The sequence below is a fragment of the Nuphar pumila genome, chromosome 16 (genome assembly GCF_984573655.1).
Source record: "Nuphar pumila chromosome 16, dmNupPumi1.hap1.1, whole genome shotgun sequence".
In the NCBI taxonomy this organism is placed as follows: domain Eukaryota; kingdom Viridiplantae; phylum Streptophyta; class Magnoliopsida; order Nymphaeales; family Nymphaeaceae; genus Nuphar; species Nuphar pumila.
This window is the reverse complement of record NC_143264.1, coordinates 22235050-22255064: the sequence shown is the minus strand read 5'-3', so window position 1 is coordinate 22255064 and position 20015 is coordinate 22235050. Positions and strand designations below refer to the sequence as shown.

Genomic DNA, 20015 nt, shown 5'->3' with positions numbered 1-20015 from the left:
CAACAGGGTGAGTATTCAATAATGATAGTTTAATTAAATGGTGCGACGGGAGCAAGGGTAGGATTAAGTGACCGGGGATACCGGCCCCTTCCAGACAGAACAATAAAAGGCAGGGCCCTCGGCCCTTGCCTGACGAAATAGGGAATGACAGGGGCCTCGGCCCCTGACTGACAATAATAGCGAATGGCAAGGGCCTCGGCCCCTGCATGACAAAACGCGAAGGGCAGGGCCCTTGCCCCAGCCACACAGGTCACGCATGGCAGGGGTCTCGGCCCCTACCTCAAGAACAGGGAAAGGCAGGGCCTCGGCCCTTGCCTGGTACAAACAGAATGGCAAGGGCCCTGGCCCTTGCCTGACAAAAATGAAGAAATGGCAAGGGCCCCAACCCCTGCCAGTCGAAAATGAGGAATGGCAGGGGCCCCAGCCCCTGCCTGACGAATCAAGAGACGGCAGGGGCCTCGACCCCTGCCAGTCAAAAATGAGGGATGGCAGGGGCCCCAGCCCCTGCCTGACGAATCAAGAGACGGCAGGGGCCTCGACCCCTGCCAGTCAAAAATCGCGGAGCCGCAGGGTCAAGAGCGGCAGGGGGGTATTCCCTGCCCTCCTAGACGCCAGGGGGCAGCAGGGGGGTGAGCCCCTTCCAGCCCAACAAAATAAAGGGCGACAGGGGCATTGCCCCTGCCAGCCTAAACAGGAAGGCGGCAAGGGCACTACCCCTGCGCGCCAGAACACAAGAGGCAGCGGGGCGAGCCCCCGCCTGCCGAAAAAAACAAGAAGTGGCAGGGGCATTGCCCTTGCCTAAAGGTGGTCGAAAGGTGGCAGGGGAACTGACCCCTGCCGAAAGAGAGACCGGGGTGGGGGTGACAGGGAGGGAAACCGACCTCCCGTCAGTTTCCCTGTCACCCACAGAGGTGAGGGAGTGTCGCAGGGGCCATTGGTCTCCTGCCGGCACTCCGGCGCACCCCCAGAGGGAAGAGGGGACGACAGGGGCCTTGCAGGGCACCTGTCGGCCCTCCGGTGATTACCTGAGAGGCAGGAGGGCACGGCAGGGGCTGTGCGCAGCCTGCCGGCCTCCCGACGAGGTGACAGAGAGGGGGGGGTGGGTGAGGAAAAGAAGAGGGAGGAGAAGAGAAGAGAACGGCGTACCTGGGAGTGGTGGCCGGCGTCGGCGGCGTGCGCAGCAAGGAGAAGACCGGCGCGGAGGGGGAGGGACGAGGGCTGCGAGAGGGAGGCGAGACTCCCCTCGCCCTCCAACCTCTCACTTAAAGGCGCAGGGGGGGCACCTGAATGGGGAAACCCTCGATGGGTTTCCCTATCCAGCCCGAAAACGAAGGGGGGAGAAGGGGGGTTGCAGCGCCCGACTGCTCAGTTTTTTTTTTTTAAACCCTAAAATAAAAGGGGGCCCGGGTCGGGTCCGGACCCGACCCGACCCGGGTCCAAACCGATTTCTTTTTTTTTTTTTAAATGGGGTTTTACAGGTAGTTTCATTCTTGAACTAGGTTTTACAAGACTCCTCTTGGATAGAAAGAGCGCTTTCGTGCAAGTTGGCTCCCTAGAACTTAGTTTAGTAGAATAATGCATTTTGGATTGTTCTTGGTGGTCTTTTCATAAAACCAGTTATAAAGATCTATTAAACGTTGATACTTTGCGTAGGTTGACTTTTTAATGATGAATTTAGTTAAGAAAATGCCATAGATGAAACCTCACATTAAATTGTGTATTTAAAAGAAATTTGTGTCTAAATTTATGGGTTAAAAATTTTGGGGTGTTAGGTGTATGAAAACATCAACTATAAGAAATTTGTAACATTAATGTCTTAGAAAACTGGATATATGAAAGAGTTAATGATCTTTCAGTATAAGTGCACTCCAAAATTAGATGGTGAAGATATATGAATACATCTTTTGGACAATGATAATATACAATAAATGTTATATAGAGGCAACATTTACATAGTTGTTAGTAAATCTACACTTGGCAAATTTTGTGAAGTTAAACAAGAAGTTGAAGGATGCATAATGGCAATCCAAAGTAATGTACTAGACATGGTCGAAAGTGATATACAAGAATGTAATTATGAAAATCTTGCAGATATTGTGCATTTATCTCCACTACCAACTATTGAGCTCACTCCTCCAGCGAACATTCCACCATTCTCAACCGTTAATGACACTACCTTCTAATGCATATAACAAATATAGGTCAAGGTTGACACTATTTCTAATTTATTCTTGAACTAGAGGTGTTATTTTTTTTGTTAACCTTGAAAGTTGGTAATGTAAGAATGTTGTATTTTTTGGAAGCAAAGAGATCCATAGATATACCAAGTTTTGACTTACTTTATGTAGCTAATCAGTTATTTTTTGATGACAAGCAAAACATAAAATTAGATAATAGTGATGATTCTAAGTATACCATATCGGCTCAGTTGGACTCATAAATGTTATGAGAGGACCAAATTAGTGATGATTTAGAATAAGTACTAGCGGGTGAGAACGATGCGCTAAAAACATCTGGGAAGTCAAACTCACGGTTCTCAATGAATGGATTCTTATTAATAAAGAGCATTTAAAAATAATTGATGCATACGCTTCACAGTTGTATGATGAGTTGCATAATGAAAACTTGACGAATGCATATAGTTTCAGTACCTATCAACAGAGTTAAATGATTGCAAAATTGCTTGCGACAAAAGGTTTGCTGATCTTGAGCAGTGTTCAAGTTTTTGAGAGATCATGTGGTTAGGAATAACTTTAAAACAAAATTTGTTAAGAGCTATAATAACAAAGACACTCTTGTATGTACGAAAAAGAACCAACAAACTATGGTAGAGTGCCCTTGAAAGATTCATTGTATAAAGATACACCGACCAACGTTCTTTAAAATGAAGATGTATCAAAGCGAGCATACATGTGGTGGATAAGTGAAGAACCTTGTTGCAAAAAAAGTGCATTCAGAGTAGATTTCATGTGTTATTTACAAACGTTTACATGATAACTTAAAAATAACTCTAGAAAAAATCAAGAACGATTTCAGTTGCGATGTAGGTGTGGAGGTTTCTTACAAACAAGCATAGTGTAGACGCAAATTGATTAGGTTGATGCTATATGGTTCATTCAAAGAGTCCTTAAGGATGTTTTTCACTTATTATTATCATTAAATGATGACTAACCTTAGATCAATATCATTCATTAAAACTGATACAAACAATAGATTTATTTGCATATTTTTATCCATTTAGCTATGCATAGATGAGTTTGTCAAATGTTGCTTTTCATTTCTTATGGTAGATAGCACCTTCCTAAAAGAAAAATACATGAATATTTTGTTGTCTTTCCACACGATTAATGCTTTTAGTGACATACTTTTTGTAGCATTTAAAATTATGAATAAAGAGTTGAAGAAGCCATTAAAATGGTTTTTGGGGCATTTAAAGAACAAGATAAATATCTATGACAATGATAAGCTCAAGGTTAAACAATTGACAATTATCTCAAATAGGCATGAAGGGCTTCTGTATGTTGTCCCTCGCACATGGCGTAACTATCATTATGGATATTATATGAACCACCTGACTGGGAACTTTTCAAAGAAATTTGGTGTACTACTTACTATATACTGGTGGTGCACCTTCAAAAGCACCCACGAGATGACAATGTTATTTTTATATTTCAAATATCTGTGAGCAAAGTGAAGAAGCCTATGAATATGTTGCGAAAAAGGTAGAACCAATACATTGGGTTAATGTTCATTTTTCTGCTAGAAGGTACATGTGCTTAACCTCTAATATAGCAGAGTGCTTTAATTCATAGATTCTCCCCATACGTGATAAGTCCTTAATCCTACTTATTGAGATGCTTCGTCTAACGTTGATAAAACTTTACTAGAAAATAAAGATTAACGAGAAGAAAGTGTCTCACATTGTGGTGACTGAGGTAATTATAAGGATTAAATAAAGTCACATAGAAGCACACAAGTTATGCGTGGTAGTAGTGCATTGCCTCCACCATCGTCACAAAGCCCTTGATTGGAAGCACAACTATTGTAAAGATGTGATCGTATATATGGGTTTTTTTCAGGCTTTTTTTTTGTTTTATTTTTAAATTTTGACCATACAAATGTGATCTATGCACTTGATTTTATAGGGATCAACTCTTGAAGGGTTCGATTCTGACACATGGGTGAGTTTTTATAAGGTTCAGAAAATCAATTGTCTAAAATCGTTATAAATTTTTGAGGCTCCAAATATTATTTTTTTCATCAAAAACACATGATTAAGTGTGGATTCCTGGTAAACTGACCATGCCCAACTTATGGGGCTAGAACTGCAAAAAAAATAATGAACTAGCAGAAAAACCCATCAAGCACGTTGCAAACACCTATGCTCTACTCTATATATATAGAGAGAAAGAGAGTTATTTGTAGACTTGAAGATAAAAGTAAGATAAAACTCTAAGCTGTCTTAATTAATTAGGAATAATTTGCTGGTTCTGCCCCCTCAAAATCATACTTTTTGGTATTTTTTCTCACATCTAACACCATAGATATGATCTATAGGTTTTGTTTAGTGGGAACCGGCTTTTGGATCACGGGAATCTAAGCTGGATAGTGGTTTTTTCAGTGCTTCAAAATCAATGGCTATGAAGGTACCAAAAAATTTTTGGCTCATAAAAATATATTTTTTAGTCGAAAAAACATGATTTAAGAGTCGATTCTCACTAAATCGAGCATGTTAAACACATCTAATGGTTCAAATATATCATAAAACACTTCAAAACTGTGGGGCAAAATGAGAAATGGGGCTAATATGTTCAGTTCTCATTAATTAGATATAGTGAACCATTAGCCTTTGTTAAATTAGCATAGTCGAAAAGCTGCACCTACTTAACATACTATCTAGGTTTTGATACTACAAACGGTTCAACGTGACAACACAAATTTCTATACATACATAAATTTCCCTAAGTCTGTGTTGGCATATCTTTTGTATAGGACAAATTTCTTATTTAACTTTTACAAAAAAATTTGGGCCTCATGCCTCTCGACATATATGAACGTGTGTATCAATTAGGTTGACATATAAGCAAAACCAATTGTGACCCTTGTCTCACCCTCCACCACGCATATTCAAATTGTCCCTTGAGGGCCAAAAAGATGGTCCCAATAGGCGAACCAAAACTTGGTCCGAAAAAATTTCTTCTAAATGCAATCCTGTCTAGACTTGGTCGACGATGATTTGGAGGCAGATATAAACCCAAAAATCTGCAAACTTGGACTTAATTCAACTGGGCTGTTGTGCACGTGTTGATCCACTCAATCATAGCTTTAATCTCTAACATATGCGATTATAAAAATATAAGAATCAAAGTATCCTCAAAACCCTGTTGCTTATATAACAATGTATTGAGTGTCCATAATTCACAGATTCGAGAATAAACACGTTATCTCTATAGTTTTTAAATATAAAACATGTTTTAGAGTATGATATTTTGATGTTTATGCATAAAAAATCCTTAAGCAAATGAGGTTATTATGTTTGAATGAATTAAAAACGTCTATCGTTCTTAAGAAAAACAAAGGGCATGTTTGCAATGACTTGTGATTCTTAGGCCCAGTTTGTTTCATTCCCATGTAAAAGAAATAATTTATGATCACATATTTCTAAAAAGTGCAGCCAGCTCAGCAATGTGAAAGCTTTTTATATGAAAGCTTTTATAGGGAGGGAGACATGCAACAACAACAACAACTACGCCTTCATCCCAAAACAATTGGGGTCGGCGATATGAACCAAAAAAGAAAATTATTATGGGTCTTCCACATGAATCCTTCTCCTCCAATCATTTCTATCCAATGCCATGTCTTCGGTGAGGTTCAAAACATTCATATCCTTTCCTATCACCTCCACCCATGTCTTTCTAAGCTTACCCCAACCTCTTTCAACTAATATATTTTCCCATTTCTTCATTCTTCTAACTAGAGCATCATTAGGCCTTCGCCGAATATGTTCAAACCACCGTAAACGATTCTCTTTCATCTTATTTTCAATGGGTGCAACGCCTACCTTCTTAGGTATCTCCTCTCCGAATCTTATCTTTCATAGGGAGGGAGACATGAATTGATTTAATTATAAAAAGTGAAATATGATGAGAAAAACTGGAACCCACTTGTGGAGTGTTGACACTTTTGCACCATGATGATTTGATGTTTCTTTCATTCATGATAAAAAAGATTACTTCGGGCTGTCAGCTGAACACTTTCTCAAGTTAAGTTTGCTTGAATAACATAAAATTTGAGTTCTCATGAGATTTAGAAAGTAAATCTCATTTGCAGGGCACCTCCAAAAGCAACCAAACAAAAAAAGTGAGTTATGAGATTTCAGTTCTCACTTGCCTTTTCACATGAGAATCATTTTCGCATTTGTGTGAGAACTTGAATCTCACTGACCTCGTTACGTTGAAGTTTCCAAGAAATTTAGTAAGTGAATCTCATTTGCACAACACCCTAAGAATGTGATTGTCAGCCGTGATCGTTCTTACCTTAAAAATCTTGTGAAACAATATCCACCTTGTCGCCAACAATCGGAACTACTTTCATAGCTGTGATTGTTCATCCCACGTGGCCGGTGACACCTGTTTCTTTGAGCCAAGGACGATTTTCCACTCGATGGTACGGTACCAGTGTTATTGACGCCCACTCACGCGGAGAGAGAGAGAGAGAGAGAGAGAGAGAGAGGCTCACACCATGCCCGTAGCTTCTTCTTTCCTTCTCCTTCGTTCCCGCGTGTCTCTATTTTCTGCTCCCAGAGCTAGTTCCCACTTTCTATCCGATACCCTTCATCGTGGTAACCCACAAGTTGCAGTGCGCCACCACGGCTTCTTTTCACTCCCTTCAGATTCCCACCAAGGTAAAAACACTCCTCTCTCTCTCTCTCGTTCTTGATGGTTGAATGGGATAGCCTTCTTCTTGCTATCGAATTCTGCATTTGGTTTCGGTTCCTGTCCCTTAAAACAACTATATTGATTTTGATTTACGTATTTCTCCCCTTTTGTTCTGATCGTATTATCTTTTTTTCTTTTTCTTTTCTTGGGACTGTCAAACTGGTTCATGATACCCTTGGTGACTAATTATGAAAATGTTCAGGGAGCTTTGAAGGAAAATTGAAACGGTATTATTCATTCTATATCGCAGTTTCTACTGGATTGCCCAATACCCAAATACATTGAAATGGGACATGGAACTAGCAGAACAGAAGTATAAAGAAGCCCAAGTTCAGTGCGAACCGTGCTTTTCCCGATTTCGTAATTACAAGGTTTTCTTCGTTAAATGGCAAGAGATGCATGGGGGAAGAGGCAATAATCCTGGAGCTAACTTGTTTGACGGGCTCAGGGTGTTGGAATTGCGTGCCACGATGACAATCTTTCATTGGATCGTGAGATGTAATGGGTCTGCTTGGGTGTTGTCTCTGAATAGGACTCTTAAGACTTAGCAATTTTGTCATTGACATGGCTGAATAATAGGGCACTTTTCCTGTCCCTGGAATTTAGCAACCTTCTTCTTCCAAAATTTGTTGCAGAGCTTCTGAATAACCTTTACAACATTTTCATGAGGACCAGTAGATCATAAAACACAAAAACTGTATCGGTCAATACACAATCAGATTGTACCATGAATATAGTTGAACACATAGAACTATTAAAATTGGAAGTTATAAATTTCTGACAGAGAGTCCAGTTTAGCATAATGAAGGCCATGGTTACTGCTGCCTATGTAGTATTCAATGGGCATTCCTTGTTCAATCTGTCAACTGAGCTGGCATAGTATCCTATACTGGTCATATTGCAGCAAGTCCTTGAGTCAGGCAACTGAGGAGAGGTGTAATTGATCAGATAAAGCAGACGACAAAGTTAATGGTGTACTAAATGTGAGAATTCGTGAAGATGATTCATTGTTAATGTATTTGAAGTCTTTATCGCATTCGGGAAAAAGGACAAGAGAAGACGCAATAGGTCCAAAACCTAACCCATGGGCAGCAGTGCATGTGCTTTTGTATGTGTGTGTGTGTGTTACCTCATTAGTTCTGTACTTTAAATAAGTGAACTCTTATTTTCAGAGTGAAGTTCAAAGGAAACAAAATTACACGATGGGTAATAGCTTCTTATGTTCCACTTCCATCTGTGTGTGCGCTTGTGCGTGTGTTGCATTACCTCATTAGTTCTGCATTTTGAATTAATGAACCCTCATTTTTAGAGATAAGTTCTAAGTAAAGAAATTACACAGTGAGTAATAGCTCCCTATATTCATTCCTTATCACAAAACTCATGCTTCATGTATCACATAAATGTTAGACATGATCAGCAAGTAAAGTCATCCATGTCTATACAAGCTTGGGCTACATTTTAGGTTCTCTAACTATGACTCACGTCCATGAAAGTGTAGGATAGAAATGAGAGAAATTTCTCTTTCATTGTGTCATTTGTCACTACATAATCATTCTCTATTAAATCATTGCTCATAGTATTCCATAACATTGTTTCTGCTATAATTTACATCCTTGTTCTGCTTTCTTTCCTTCTTTTTCGAGAGAAAAATCAAAAGGCATCAACATAAGTAAATATGTTGTGTAACAAGGGGACACAACAGGACAATATACACAGATTCAGACCCTATTCCAAGAAACGCCAAGCCCTTGAGATTGACCAATTCCAAGGCCCCCAACCTAATAAATTTCTGTTGAGGTCCAAAATCCCTTATTAACCTTAATCAAAATTGGATCTTGCATAGAATTGAGACTGGTCATCTCCCCTCAAAGATCCTTTTGTTACATTTTAGCCAAGTATAGCTCTAGCCGAGAAAGAGCCACCATTTTGAAACAACAGACCACCTAGAGCCTCAGCCCTTGTCTAAGGGCCCATAAGACATGCCCTTACGTCCTTAATGCAGTCTAAGTCCACATTCCAATCCTTTTTTAAAAAGAAGAAGGCTAGAATAAATGGACTGTAGTCTTGAGTCTTGACTCTCTTCACCCAAAAGGCAAATCAGACAGTGGCTAGACAGATGGAACTATTCTCTTTAAGTTGCTTTGAGCTAATGCTCAGTTAATTAAAATAAGCCAAACAAAAGCTTGCATTTGATGACATTGGCTTGGATCCCATAACATCTTCCTCGGGAACAAAGATGCAAATGAACCCAATAGTTAAAGACAGCTGGATTTAATTGTGAATCTCCCAAATGGATGAGCAATTCAGTGTGATAGGGCCATCTGGACCATTAGGCTGCCATTTTAAAAGGTGCATCATCATCAGGCACTCCAACTCACTAGATTTGGATGCTGTCAGGTGTAATCTTAAGTGCATCTCACTCAATTCACACCTAGCGATCCACCAACAGTCTCTTTGTAATGCGCCAGAGCAAAGATCAAAGGAAAAATCTCAGCAAGCAGCACCTAACCTGTCTAAGGTGTTAAAATGTGTATATATATGTTCATAATATATATATATATATATATATATATATATATATATATATATATATATATATATATATATATAATTTTGTTGTAATAAGTAATGCCCATCAAGGGCATTTTAGTCTTTTTACTTTTTGTATCTAGGCCTGTCCAATAAGGACAATTTTGTATTTATTTTTGTGTTTTATATTTTTTGTAATTGCCTTGGGTTTGAGGGGCTCTTTTAGTTAGGTTCTTTTTGGACTAGTCAACATAGAGTTGACTAGTCAATAGAGCTTTTGGAACAATCCAGCAACTCTATTTCTAGCTGTTGGACTGTTCCAAGAGCTCTATTGAGACTACCTCTTGTGTATAAATAAGGGTAAAAACCCCCATTTATTTCTAATACTTTTTTTAAGCATTCTATTCAATAGAGATTATATTTTTTATGTTCTTGTGTTATTGGTTTGACTCTTTGAAGTCTTGTGTATGCACTTTGTGCTTGTGAAGTGCCTTAATGCTTTTGTAATGTTCTTTATTGGAATTGTAATAGTGCCTGTGCACTTTGTATTTGTTTTTTCGCATATTTCATTGCATGTATCAGATGTAATATCGTGTATTTTTCCATGATTTCTAATATCATGCACTTTGTATTTGAATTTTTAACTGTTTAATGAAAATGATAAAATTGTGGGAAAATATCTTTAAATATGGGTGATGTCAGCTAGGTCTGGGCATGGCCCAAAGCCTACTGACAAGACTAATATGAAACAATTAAAGTTTGAGAATTTTTTTGTTTATAACCTTTAAATTCAAGTGAAATTCAGGCAAAATTTAGAGGCAAAAATTAGGTAAGTATACCGTTAGATGCGTCTTGTAATTCTGAGAACGTTGGTGCCTTATTTTTCTAAAATCGAGTTACGGTTGACCTGAAAATTGTGTTTTTCAAAAAATGACTCGCCTCTATTTTTACTTTTTTTTGGGATTGGATCTGAATGGATCCGATCCGTTTGATCCAAGTTGATATGGATCGAGACCTGATCCGGGACCCATATTAACTAGAATCTGGTCCAGGTAGGATCCATGTGGATTTTGGATATGGGTCTCAATCCGAAATCCAAATATGACCAATTTAAAACTTTAACATTAATTTAAAAGTTAAATGGGGTATAAAGAGTGAAAGTGCACTAGGATCGAGACAACGAGCACTAGAGGGGGTGAATAGTGCTTTTAAAAATCGTCTGCGGAATTTTGACGGATTTTGCAATTCGCAAAGCAAACACACAAAGAACACAATAATTTATCCTGATTCGGTTTTTCCCGACCTACATCCAGTCCCGAAGCAAAATCAGCTTGAGATTTTCACTATCAACCTTGTGTAACTACAAGATCATACAGACCAAATACGGTCCCACTTTCAGTAACACACCTACTGAAAGCAAACAACTCCTTTAAACCAAGGAGTCCTTCCTTTTATAGAAAATTGAAACAAGTAACAACTTACAATACAACCTATGAGCCCTTCTTATAAATGCAAATGAGATGCAATTGATTTTTGAGGTTGTTGAAATATTCTACTCACGAATTCACTATCTCTCAAAGGAATTTGAGTGAAAAAATGAAGTGAAAAATATCACGTGAGTGAGAAAATAAATATGAGTGAAAAACAAAGAGTAATTGATTCAAATTGATTGAATTGCAGTGTTTTTGAGTGTAAAATGCACTCATATTTATAGTTAAAAGTTTCCATACGTTGAGGGTATGAAAGGGTGTCAAAATAGTCCATTTTGAATGATCAAAACGTTTGAAAAATGAAAAGACACGCCTTTTTTTAAGTTTTAGGAAAAACGACAAAATTAGTCGACTGGAACAATAGTTAGTCGACTAATAATTAACTATTAGTAGACTAACAGTTATCGTCGGTCGACTGATCTGTTTATCGAGCCGTTTGAAAATCTGAAGTTTTGAAACTTAGTCGACTAGAGAAAAAGTTAGTCGACTGATAAATCATCAGTAGACTGAAAAACCTTTCAGTCGACTGCTGCTAAAATTTTCTAAAAAACACAAGTTCTGTCTGGTCAACTGATAAAAACATTAGTCGACTGCTGCTAAATTTTCAGAAAACACATGTTCTGTCCGGTCGAGTAATAAAACCTTCGGTCGACTAATTTGATAAAAATGACATTTTGCTTAGAAAATTTGACGCGAAAGGATTAGTCGACTAGTGAGTCTATTGGTCGACTAATAAACACGAAAATTTAAGAAAAGAGTTTTCTAAAAAGATTTTCATGAAGGGTTCTTTTAAAAAAGTTTTTCTAAAGACTTTTTAGCTGAAATGCAACCGAAATATGCACTCTAAGTAAGACTCTTACAAGAATCTAAGACTTTTAATGAATTTAATATTTGCACACTAATCTTCAAAGATTCTTCATCGAATTCTTCAATGTTTGTCACATTTCTTCATTGCCTTAGCTGAAATGCAGTTGATTCACTTGCTCATCATCAAAACCTTGTACTTGAAGTATCATGTACGACTTCATTGTCGTAACAATCTCCCTCTTTTTGATGATGACAAACTTAATCAAAGATGAAGCATTTAGATGCATAGATGAAGATTTTACTCCCCCTATCAATATGCTGCAAAACATTAAAAGTTAGTATATTCAAAGCACATATATCACATATTGATTGGTTTGCATTTCCATCATTACTTCATGCATTTTTAAAACTTTTTATCTTTTTCTCTTAATTTCTCATGCAAATTCTTTCTATTCCTCTTAATGCAAGGTCTATCTTTTTCTCCCCCTTTATCATAATAAAAAAGAGTAAGGGCAAAAATAGCATAAGCAAAATGTAAATTCAAGTTCAAAATATTACAACCCATAAAGCATCAAAGTTCAATAAAGACAGAAAACAAAGATCAGAAAAATGAGTTGAGCAAGTCCTTGATTGCAGTAATATCTTTCTGAATCAAAGAAAGTTGTTGAGTCACATCTTCACGAAAAATGTGTTGATGCAGCTCCAAAGCTTCCAGTCGCTGCAAAACTTCATCATTGTCTTGACTAGTAGAAAATTTCTTTCGTTTTGCTTGAGATGAAGGTGTCACAGAAGATGGTGAGGGTTCAGAAATTAATGGTTCAGATGGTTCAGTTTGATCAAAGTTTAAAGAAGGCAGATATTTGATTTTCATTCGTTTAAAAATAGTTTGATCAAAGAACTCCTTTTGCTCAATATATTTTTCATTGGTTAAAGGTACTTTGAAATATCTGAAAATACGAGTAAGAAGACATCCATACAGAAGAAATGGTTTTTGTTTCCACAAATTAGTAAAATATACGTTGGCCCAATTTACAGAAATATTTTCAAATAAGACATAAAGAGCCGTAGAAAGATCTGTGGAATAATAATTAAAAGAACCAGTTTTAGGTAGAACATTGTGGGCAAGGATTCGTCCAGCAATGCGTGCACGAGTTTGAAGATTGATATTTTTGAAAGGAGGACAATGAGGTGCACCGGGAAGAAGAATTTGTTCAAAAATTCTTTCATCATTAAGTTCAATAGTATTGAAAAGAGTGTCTGAAGGTGGAATTTTTAGGATTTGTCCAAGCATTTTAGAATCAAATTCAATTTCAACATCGCGAACAAGAGAGGAAAGAAATCCAGTTTCATGATCAATTTGTAAATTTGTGTAAAACAAGTGGATCAGAAAAGGATAATGAAGGGGGTCTGCACAGGCATAAAAAAAATGTGAAATACCTGGAAATAATTCTCTAATTTTGTAACGAGGAAACATGTGAAAGAGGACATTTCGGCCTGGTAAAATAGGAAGTGCATAAATTGATCCAAAAGTATCATATAAAAGAGGATTTCAGAGTAGTCTGAGAGAAAATCCATGTCTTGCTGGAGGTGTAGTAGGAGGAGAACCTTTTGCGGATGCAGTTCGGCTGGGGCAGATTTAAATTCTGTGACAGCCCAGTCGATTGTGTGTTGACTGGGCAAATCCTTAAGGTAACAAGCCCAGCCGACTGTGTCGTCTGGGTAGAGATTTTTTTTTTTTGATATGGCAGGCCCAACCGAACCACAGTCGGTTGGGCAATCGAGTTTGTTTTTGGCCCCAGCCGATTGTGTGTTGGCTGGGCAGATTGTATGGGTGATTAAGCCCCAGCCGACTGCAGGTCGGTTGGGCACCTTCATATGCTGGAAAAAAGAAAAAGGAGAGAGAAACTGTTTGGGATATGCTGAATTTGGAAATTACAGGTATGCTGACATATGCAATGATATGCTTCTTGGTTTAAACGAACTGTTTCCAGATAGTTGTCTATTTTGACATTGATGTTGGTGTCATCTTGAAGATAGTTTGCTTGAAAGAATGGTGTAATGGGATTTTCTTAGTTGGTGATTGGGGGACTATAAGTGTTAGCCCAGCCGAGCACAGGTCGGTTGGGCAGAATCATGTTGGTATTCAGGCCCAGCCGACCTGCTGTTCGGTTGGGCAAAAATATAATTATTTAAATAAAAATTATAATTTATTAAATTAAAAATAAAGGAAAAATAGCGAGGTATTACATGTTCTTTTAGAACACTTTTGTGGTTCCCTTTGTGGGTTTTGTAAGTGTATTCTTTAGTTTTGTTGTTATCTACTCAAGTTGAAGATTGGTGGACTTTTGGTTCGTGATTGAAGTCTTCTTGAATCTTTACATATTTTGCGTCATAAATTTGTATTTTGTAGCACTATGAACCACTAGGACCTAACTCTTTTATGCATTCTAAAGATCACTTATTTGATATGTACTCAAAGAGGCGCACAAAATGGTACAATCAAATAACTTGAGCAACCAAACCTAACTGATGCTTGGCATTCTAACAACTTTATTGCTTGTTTCTTGTATTAGTGGGTCACACAACTGCATTTTGGTGATCGAGATTTTTTTTGACATGCAGCTTATGATGATCCTATGTTGCTAAAATTTATCACATTTTCCCCTTATCTATATTTTATGCAATAATTAGGAGTAAACGCTGCTGTGGATTCTTCCGAGTTCAAGAAATGTCTCAATGGTGGTGGTTGGATTCACAAGTTGGCTAAAGTAGAACCTACTGTGGTAGCAGAAATTGGTGCAGTAGTTCATTCTGGATCTGTGCTTGGGGAAAAAGTTCACCTCGGCTCAGGTGCTATCATAGGGCCTTGTGTTGAGATCGGACAAGCAACCAAAATAGGGTATGTTTTTGGTTTCTTCTATCTTACCTTCAAGAATAAGATGGGGAGCAATGATTTGTATAGCTTGATTAATGATAAGAAGGTTCCAGACATTAAATGAAGCTTATTGAATCTCACAGAATCAAATCATTGTCAGAACTTTATTAACTTGTATGTATAAAGGCTTCGGAACTTTTGCTAAGTTTTTTTTTTGTGTGCACTAGGCCTTCTGCTGAGTATTTTTTATATGTTCTAGGTCTCCTATTTTATGTGTATGAACTTTGATGTTAATAGTAAAATGTTGTGGAAGCATTAGAACATGGAAGTCTTTTTTCCTTTGTCTGGTTATCAAGGAGAAGAGGCAAACACTACCGACTCCAATTCACAGATTAAGGAAGTAGGTTTTCCATACGTGATGGATCCAATCCCAGCTTTCCATCTCTCTTTTTAGGATGGATGTGATAATGGGGTTGTCTGTGCATATCCTAGTTCTCGTTTTTTATTTGTTTAGTGCCAAAGTGGGTGCCACTGTATATTCCTACATGCGATATCTCACTGGGACCCTCTAAGCCTTCATAGTCCTTTCTCCTGATCTCTTCATCCACATCAAATTAGTCCTTCCTGCTGTTATTTCAGGTCCTATTAGCATGAGCAATCATATTAAATAGCATTAAGTGATTTTCTCATTTACATATTATTATATTTGGTTTTGATCGTGGCCTTTTCTATTAATTCAAAGAGATATAGATGTTTGATCCTTTTCATTGTCTTCATTGCAATTTTCCATATAATACGGCAGTTGAGTCATTTTGCTAAAGTTGCATGTCTAATCAAGGCTAATTGCTTGGCTGGATGTCCTTTCATCAATCCTAGACCAGTAAAACCTGTGGCACCCAACTGAGGCTGCTATCTTGTTGCACAATTGAACCCAAAATCATGAACATAATGGTCTTGTAGCACCATTTTGATTGAAATATTCTTGCATAATTGTTGCCTAGAAAAAGTATCAAACATTTGGTGTGCCCATTCCCCAAGTTACCGTCCAAAGAATCATATAGGATCTTCTCTAAATTTTTCAGAACATTTTCTTGGTTCAACATATGCAGAACTAACAGCCAACTGAAGGGAGAAACCCTCTTTGCGATTAATTGCCGTTCCCTAGAAGCACGTGATCCCTTATCCAGTTCCATAAAATACATAAGTCACACCTTTAAGTTCTTTTGTTACCATCAATATCATGGGTTTATATTACTTAAAAAACAATAGCAATAATTGTCAAAATCTTGATGCCTCAACTGATCAAATCTGCTTTAGTCATTATAACAAACAATTGTTATGCACTGCTGTGAAGACTTTAAAACAAGCCTAATTATTAGTTTCAGTGAGGGCACTTTTGCACTCAAAGCTGTCTGATACAAACTATCACTAAAGCAAGCAATGCAATGTAGGTTAACACATTTGGTATAAAATTTTCAAAAAAAAGACCTGAATGAAGTCTATAGAGGAAATTTTGAGTATTTTGCAGCATGATTCCCACGTTCATGCTTCAGTAATGGTTCTATAAATGATCCCATAAACAGTACTTGACTCATAGAATCAATTAAACCCAATACAGGACCAACATGCTGAAAATTAAGCAGGTAGCTTGTCCCACAAAGAAAATCGAGGCAAGCAGCAAGTTGCGATAGCACTGTTGTGTACCAGTTCATGCAATGATCAGAAAGGTCATCCGAATGCTCCAAAATGAACCTGAAACAACATCTAAAAGATAACCTAAACCTACAGATGAGGGCAAATAGTGGGTTGGTTGTGAAGTTAATGGGCAGTTTGTTGGTGATGGACAAATATGAAGGTATCAATGAAATAATCATTTGTTGGCATATGAAGTGCATGAGAATGATTCAAGGTGACTTTGATACCATTATAATAATGAAATCTGAGAACTTCTTTAATGGAAGCATAATATCTTGTTATCATAAATAAATACTTTAACTCATGCCCAAAGTTGCTAGAGTGAAAAGCTTGTAACCACCCCAACTCATCCCCGTTAAAAAGTGATTTTTTTTTAAACAATTGCGAAAACCAAAACCTAAGGATCCGAGGCCTCAAAGACTTAACAACTTCAAAACCACAAGTGATCTTTACATTGAACCATCAAATCAAATAACTAATTTTATTAATCAATAAACTAATGTCTGAGAACAAAATTTAAATTAAAGTGTAAAATTATGGAGCCACACTGTCCAAAATAACAGAAGCAAGTCATGCGATCTCGTAGACTCCCTGATACAGTCATCCTCATCACTAAGTTCTAGGTTCTGTGAAAAACATACAAAGTACTGGATAAGAATTAAAGATTCTTTGTACGAATTCCTCTAAAAATTCAAATAGGCAAGAAAAAACATAAATCAAATTCATGCAAGTATTCAGAGGAACATAACTACAATAATCTCGTAATTCAATTACCATTCAAGCAATTATTATGCAATAACAATATCTCACATGAAACAGAGTAAGTAATAATGCATGAACTAATGCAGAACAATAAATATGCATGATTTCAATGCACATGTATGAATAAATTATTAAGTTATTGTCAGAGTTTTCTTTTGTATGCATGTTCTTCTTAAATGCACAAAAGTTTAGTTACACTTTTCATTAAAACAGCGGATACTCAAAACGGGCACCACAATTCCCGAAGTTCAAAATAGGTTCCTAGTTGTAGCTTAACACACAATTTATATTTTATACTGGGTTCCACACTTGTTCCTCGACCGATATCAGGAATCAACACCATTCATCGGAACATTAGAAATCAATATATAATGTCGGGTCACTACGAAAATCAATATCCACTGATGCCACTTTGTTGGTATACTAATAACAACAACTATTTCTACAACATCACCCTCAGGCAAAGTGACTGAAAACTCCTTAAAAAACCGTGGCCGAGAGGCGAACCATCATATCGGGTTCAGAGGCATAATCACACACGGAGTTTTAGTATCCTCACGGTTTTCTCAAAACCACCATCTAGGATTCCCAAACTGTGGAAAAGACATTTAAGAAGAAAAATATTAATTACACTATTTATCTCTTTTATATTTTTAACAAAAGTCAAATTCTTTACAAAATAATCGTTTTGCAAATCAACATGCAAAATACAACATGGGACCTGACCCTCTAAAATTTTAACAGTGCAATTAATTTAAAAAGTCAATAATTTCAGAATGGATTTTGCAATGCATACACACAAATCTTAGAGCAATACATGCTTTTGGCCCACATGGCCTAGAGTGGTTTACATCTGACCATCGATGCATCTTATGCAAAGTCTGAGAATATAATTAAATTAAAGTGTAAAATCATAAAGCCACGTTGTCCAAGAATAATAGAGGTAAGTCACGCAGTTTCATAGGCTCCCTGTATGTCGCAGCCATGGTTTGGGATCATACCTGACCCAAACCAGGCCTGCCATAGGTCCAACATATATATATTTCTATATATATGCGTGGGACTGACTATACATTCGTCTGACTTATTCAAAGTCTGGTGTTGGATCAGATATGATCCAAAACTAGACCTGTTCCAAAGCCCCAACATGTTTATTTCTTTTATATATAGCTGTTGATATAAATATGCTTGCAAAACTGATTCGTTTTTTAGTAACACTGAAAATCGGTTGGCTGTACCACAAAGCGGGACTGCTTTTTGGTCATAGTGGGCAGCGATATGAAGTTAGTTTCCATCATTGTTTACGTGTGCAAACTATCAATAAAAGTGTTTATATACGTGCAAAAATATGACTGTTTCTGAAATTTACTATGTGTTGTAAACTGTCATCAACAATGTTTATATATATATATGTGCAGTCGTATATGCCTTTATTCAGATCTGTTGAGTGTTTTATTTTTGCAGCTGAAATTAATTTTCTGTTGTTATAGATCTGTCCAGGCATATACATGTGCAGATCTGGAGCATATACATATATATGTGTGCAGATCTGGTACATGTGTATATATATATATATCCAGATCTGCCGTGTACGTTTATTTTGTTTGATTGTGTTTTAAAATTGCCATTAAGGCCTATGTTCAAACGCTAAAATTCTTGACTGTTAAAAGAAAAGAAAACCCAATTTTCTATTAAGATGAATAACAGATTTTCCAGCATTTCAGCATGTTATAGTGAAGATATTTCAAGGCTGTCATAATTGCTTTCATATCAGAATTTTATTTAATGTCATTAGGTTGGTTAAAATTGTTTTTTTAATGTTATCTTATGTACCTCAACAGGATGACTTGCTTTTTTTTGTTTACATAACAAAAATGCTTTAATGTTATGCAAACCAAAACCCGTTAATGTTGTCAATATGTAAGCCAAACATCAGTTTTTTTATGCTGTTTTGAAACTGCTTATAGCTCTGTTTAGTGCAGCCTGTCTTCAGTTGCATGCTTAGCACATACAATGGCGACCTGCCAGGGCAGCCGAGCTGCACCTGTGTACAGCCTTAGGTGTTGTTCACGGCACCTTGCTGTGCATGGTGGGCAGCAACAATGTGCTGCTGGCAGCATGCTGTTACTTGCCTTTGCGCATTGGTAACATGCTGATTTACATGTTATGGTGCAAAATGAATTGTAAGTGCTTGTTATCAGTTTAGGCCGCTATTTGCAAGTGTACAAGCTTGTGCATTGCTTGAATGCCTGCAATCTGATCGGGTCTGGCAATTATTGCACTTGTGTGCTTCGATCAGAATTGTTGAATCAGAGTTACCAGTCAAGGAAGCGGGAGCGGGAAGCGATATGGGAAGCGGGAGCGGGAAGTGAGGCACTTTCAAAAATTTAGGAAGCGGGGAAGTGTGGGACCATTTAGAAGAAAATTCCGAACCGTCTCGGAAGCGACCTAGGAAGCGAACCAGAAGCGAGGGGGAAGTGAAAAAAATGAAACAAATGGAGAAGCGAGGGGGAAGCGCGCTTCCCATAAGTGGCTTCTCCTCACGCTTCGGAAGCGCGACGTTTCGCGCTTCCGAAGCGCGCTTCCCCTTTTACCTAGGCGCTTCCGGTAACTCTGTGTTGAATGGCATGCCTTGTGCAATCCAATCAGATTGCCATGGTATGTGGTACGTGGAATTTGTGTTCTGTATCACGAGCATGCCCAAAATTGTTGTATGAATGGTAAAAGTGTTATTGGTTATATATGCTCATGCAATTGGACATTATGTTGGCATAAATGTGCATATCATGAACACATAATTTTTGAAGTTATTTCAATGTTGCATTAACATGATCATGTGCATGTTTGGATGTTATGCACGAGATGAATCATGAAAGCAAAATGCATATTGCAAGCAAGTGTTCATATGCATATGCAAAT

At 37.6% G+C, this 20015-nt stretch overlaps 1 protein-coding gene across 7 annotated transcripts in view; it reads left to right on the top strand.

Moving 5' to 3' along the window:
• Window positions 1-6681: 6681 nt before the first annotated feature.
• LOC149813076 (putative UDP-3-O-acylglucosamine N-acyltransferase 2, mitochondrial) overlaps window positions 6682-20015 on the top strand; it is a 141183-nt gene continuing 127849 nt past the window's right edge. For all 7 annotated transcript variants that reach the window (XR_016428262.1, XM_089991553.1, XM_089991556.1 and 4 more), the window contains exons 1-2: window positions 6682-6904; window positions 14456-14663. Coding sequence is in view for 6 of the 7 variants with exons in the window: in XM_089991553.1 (XP_089847679.1) it covers window positions 6742-6904; window positions 14456-14663 (371 nt within the window). In the remaining variant the exon portion in view is untranslated. The remainder of the gene's footprint in view (window positions 6905-14455; window positions 14664-20015) is intronic.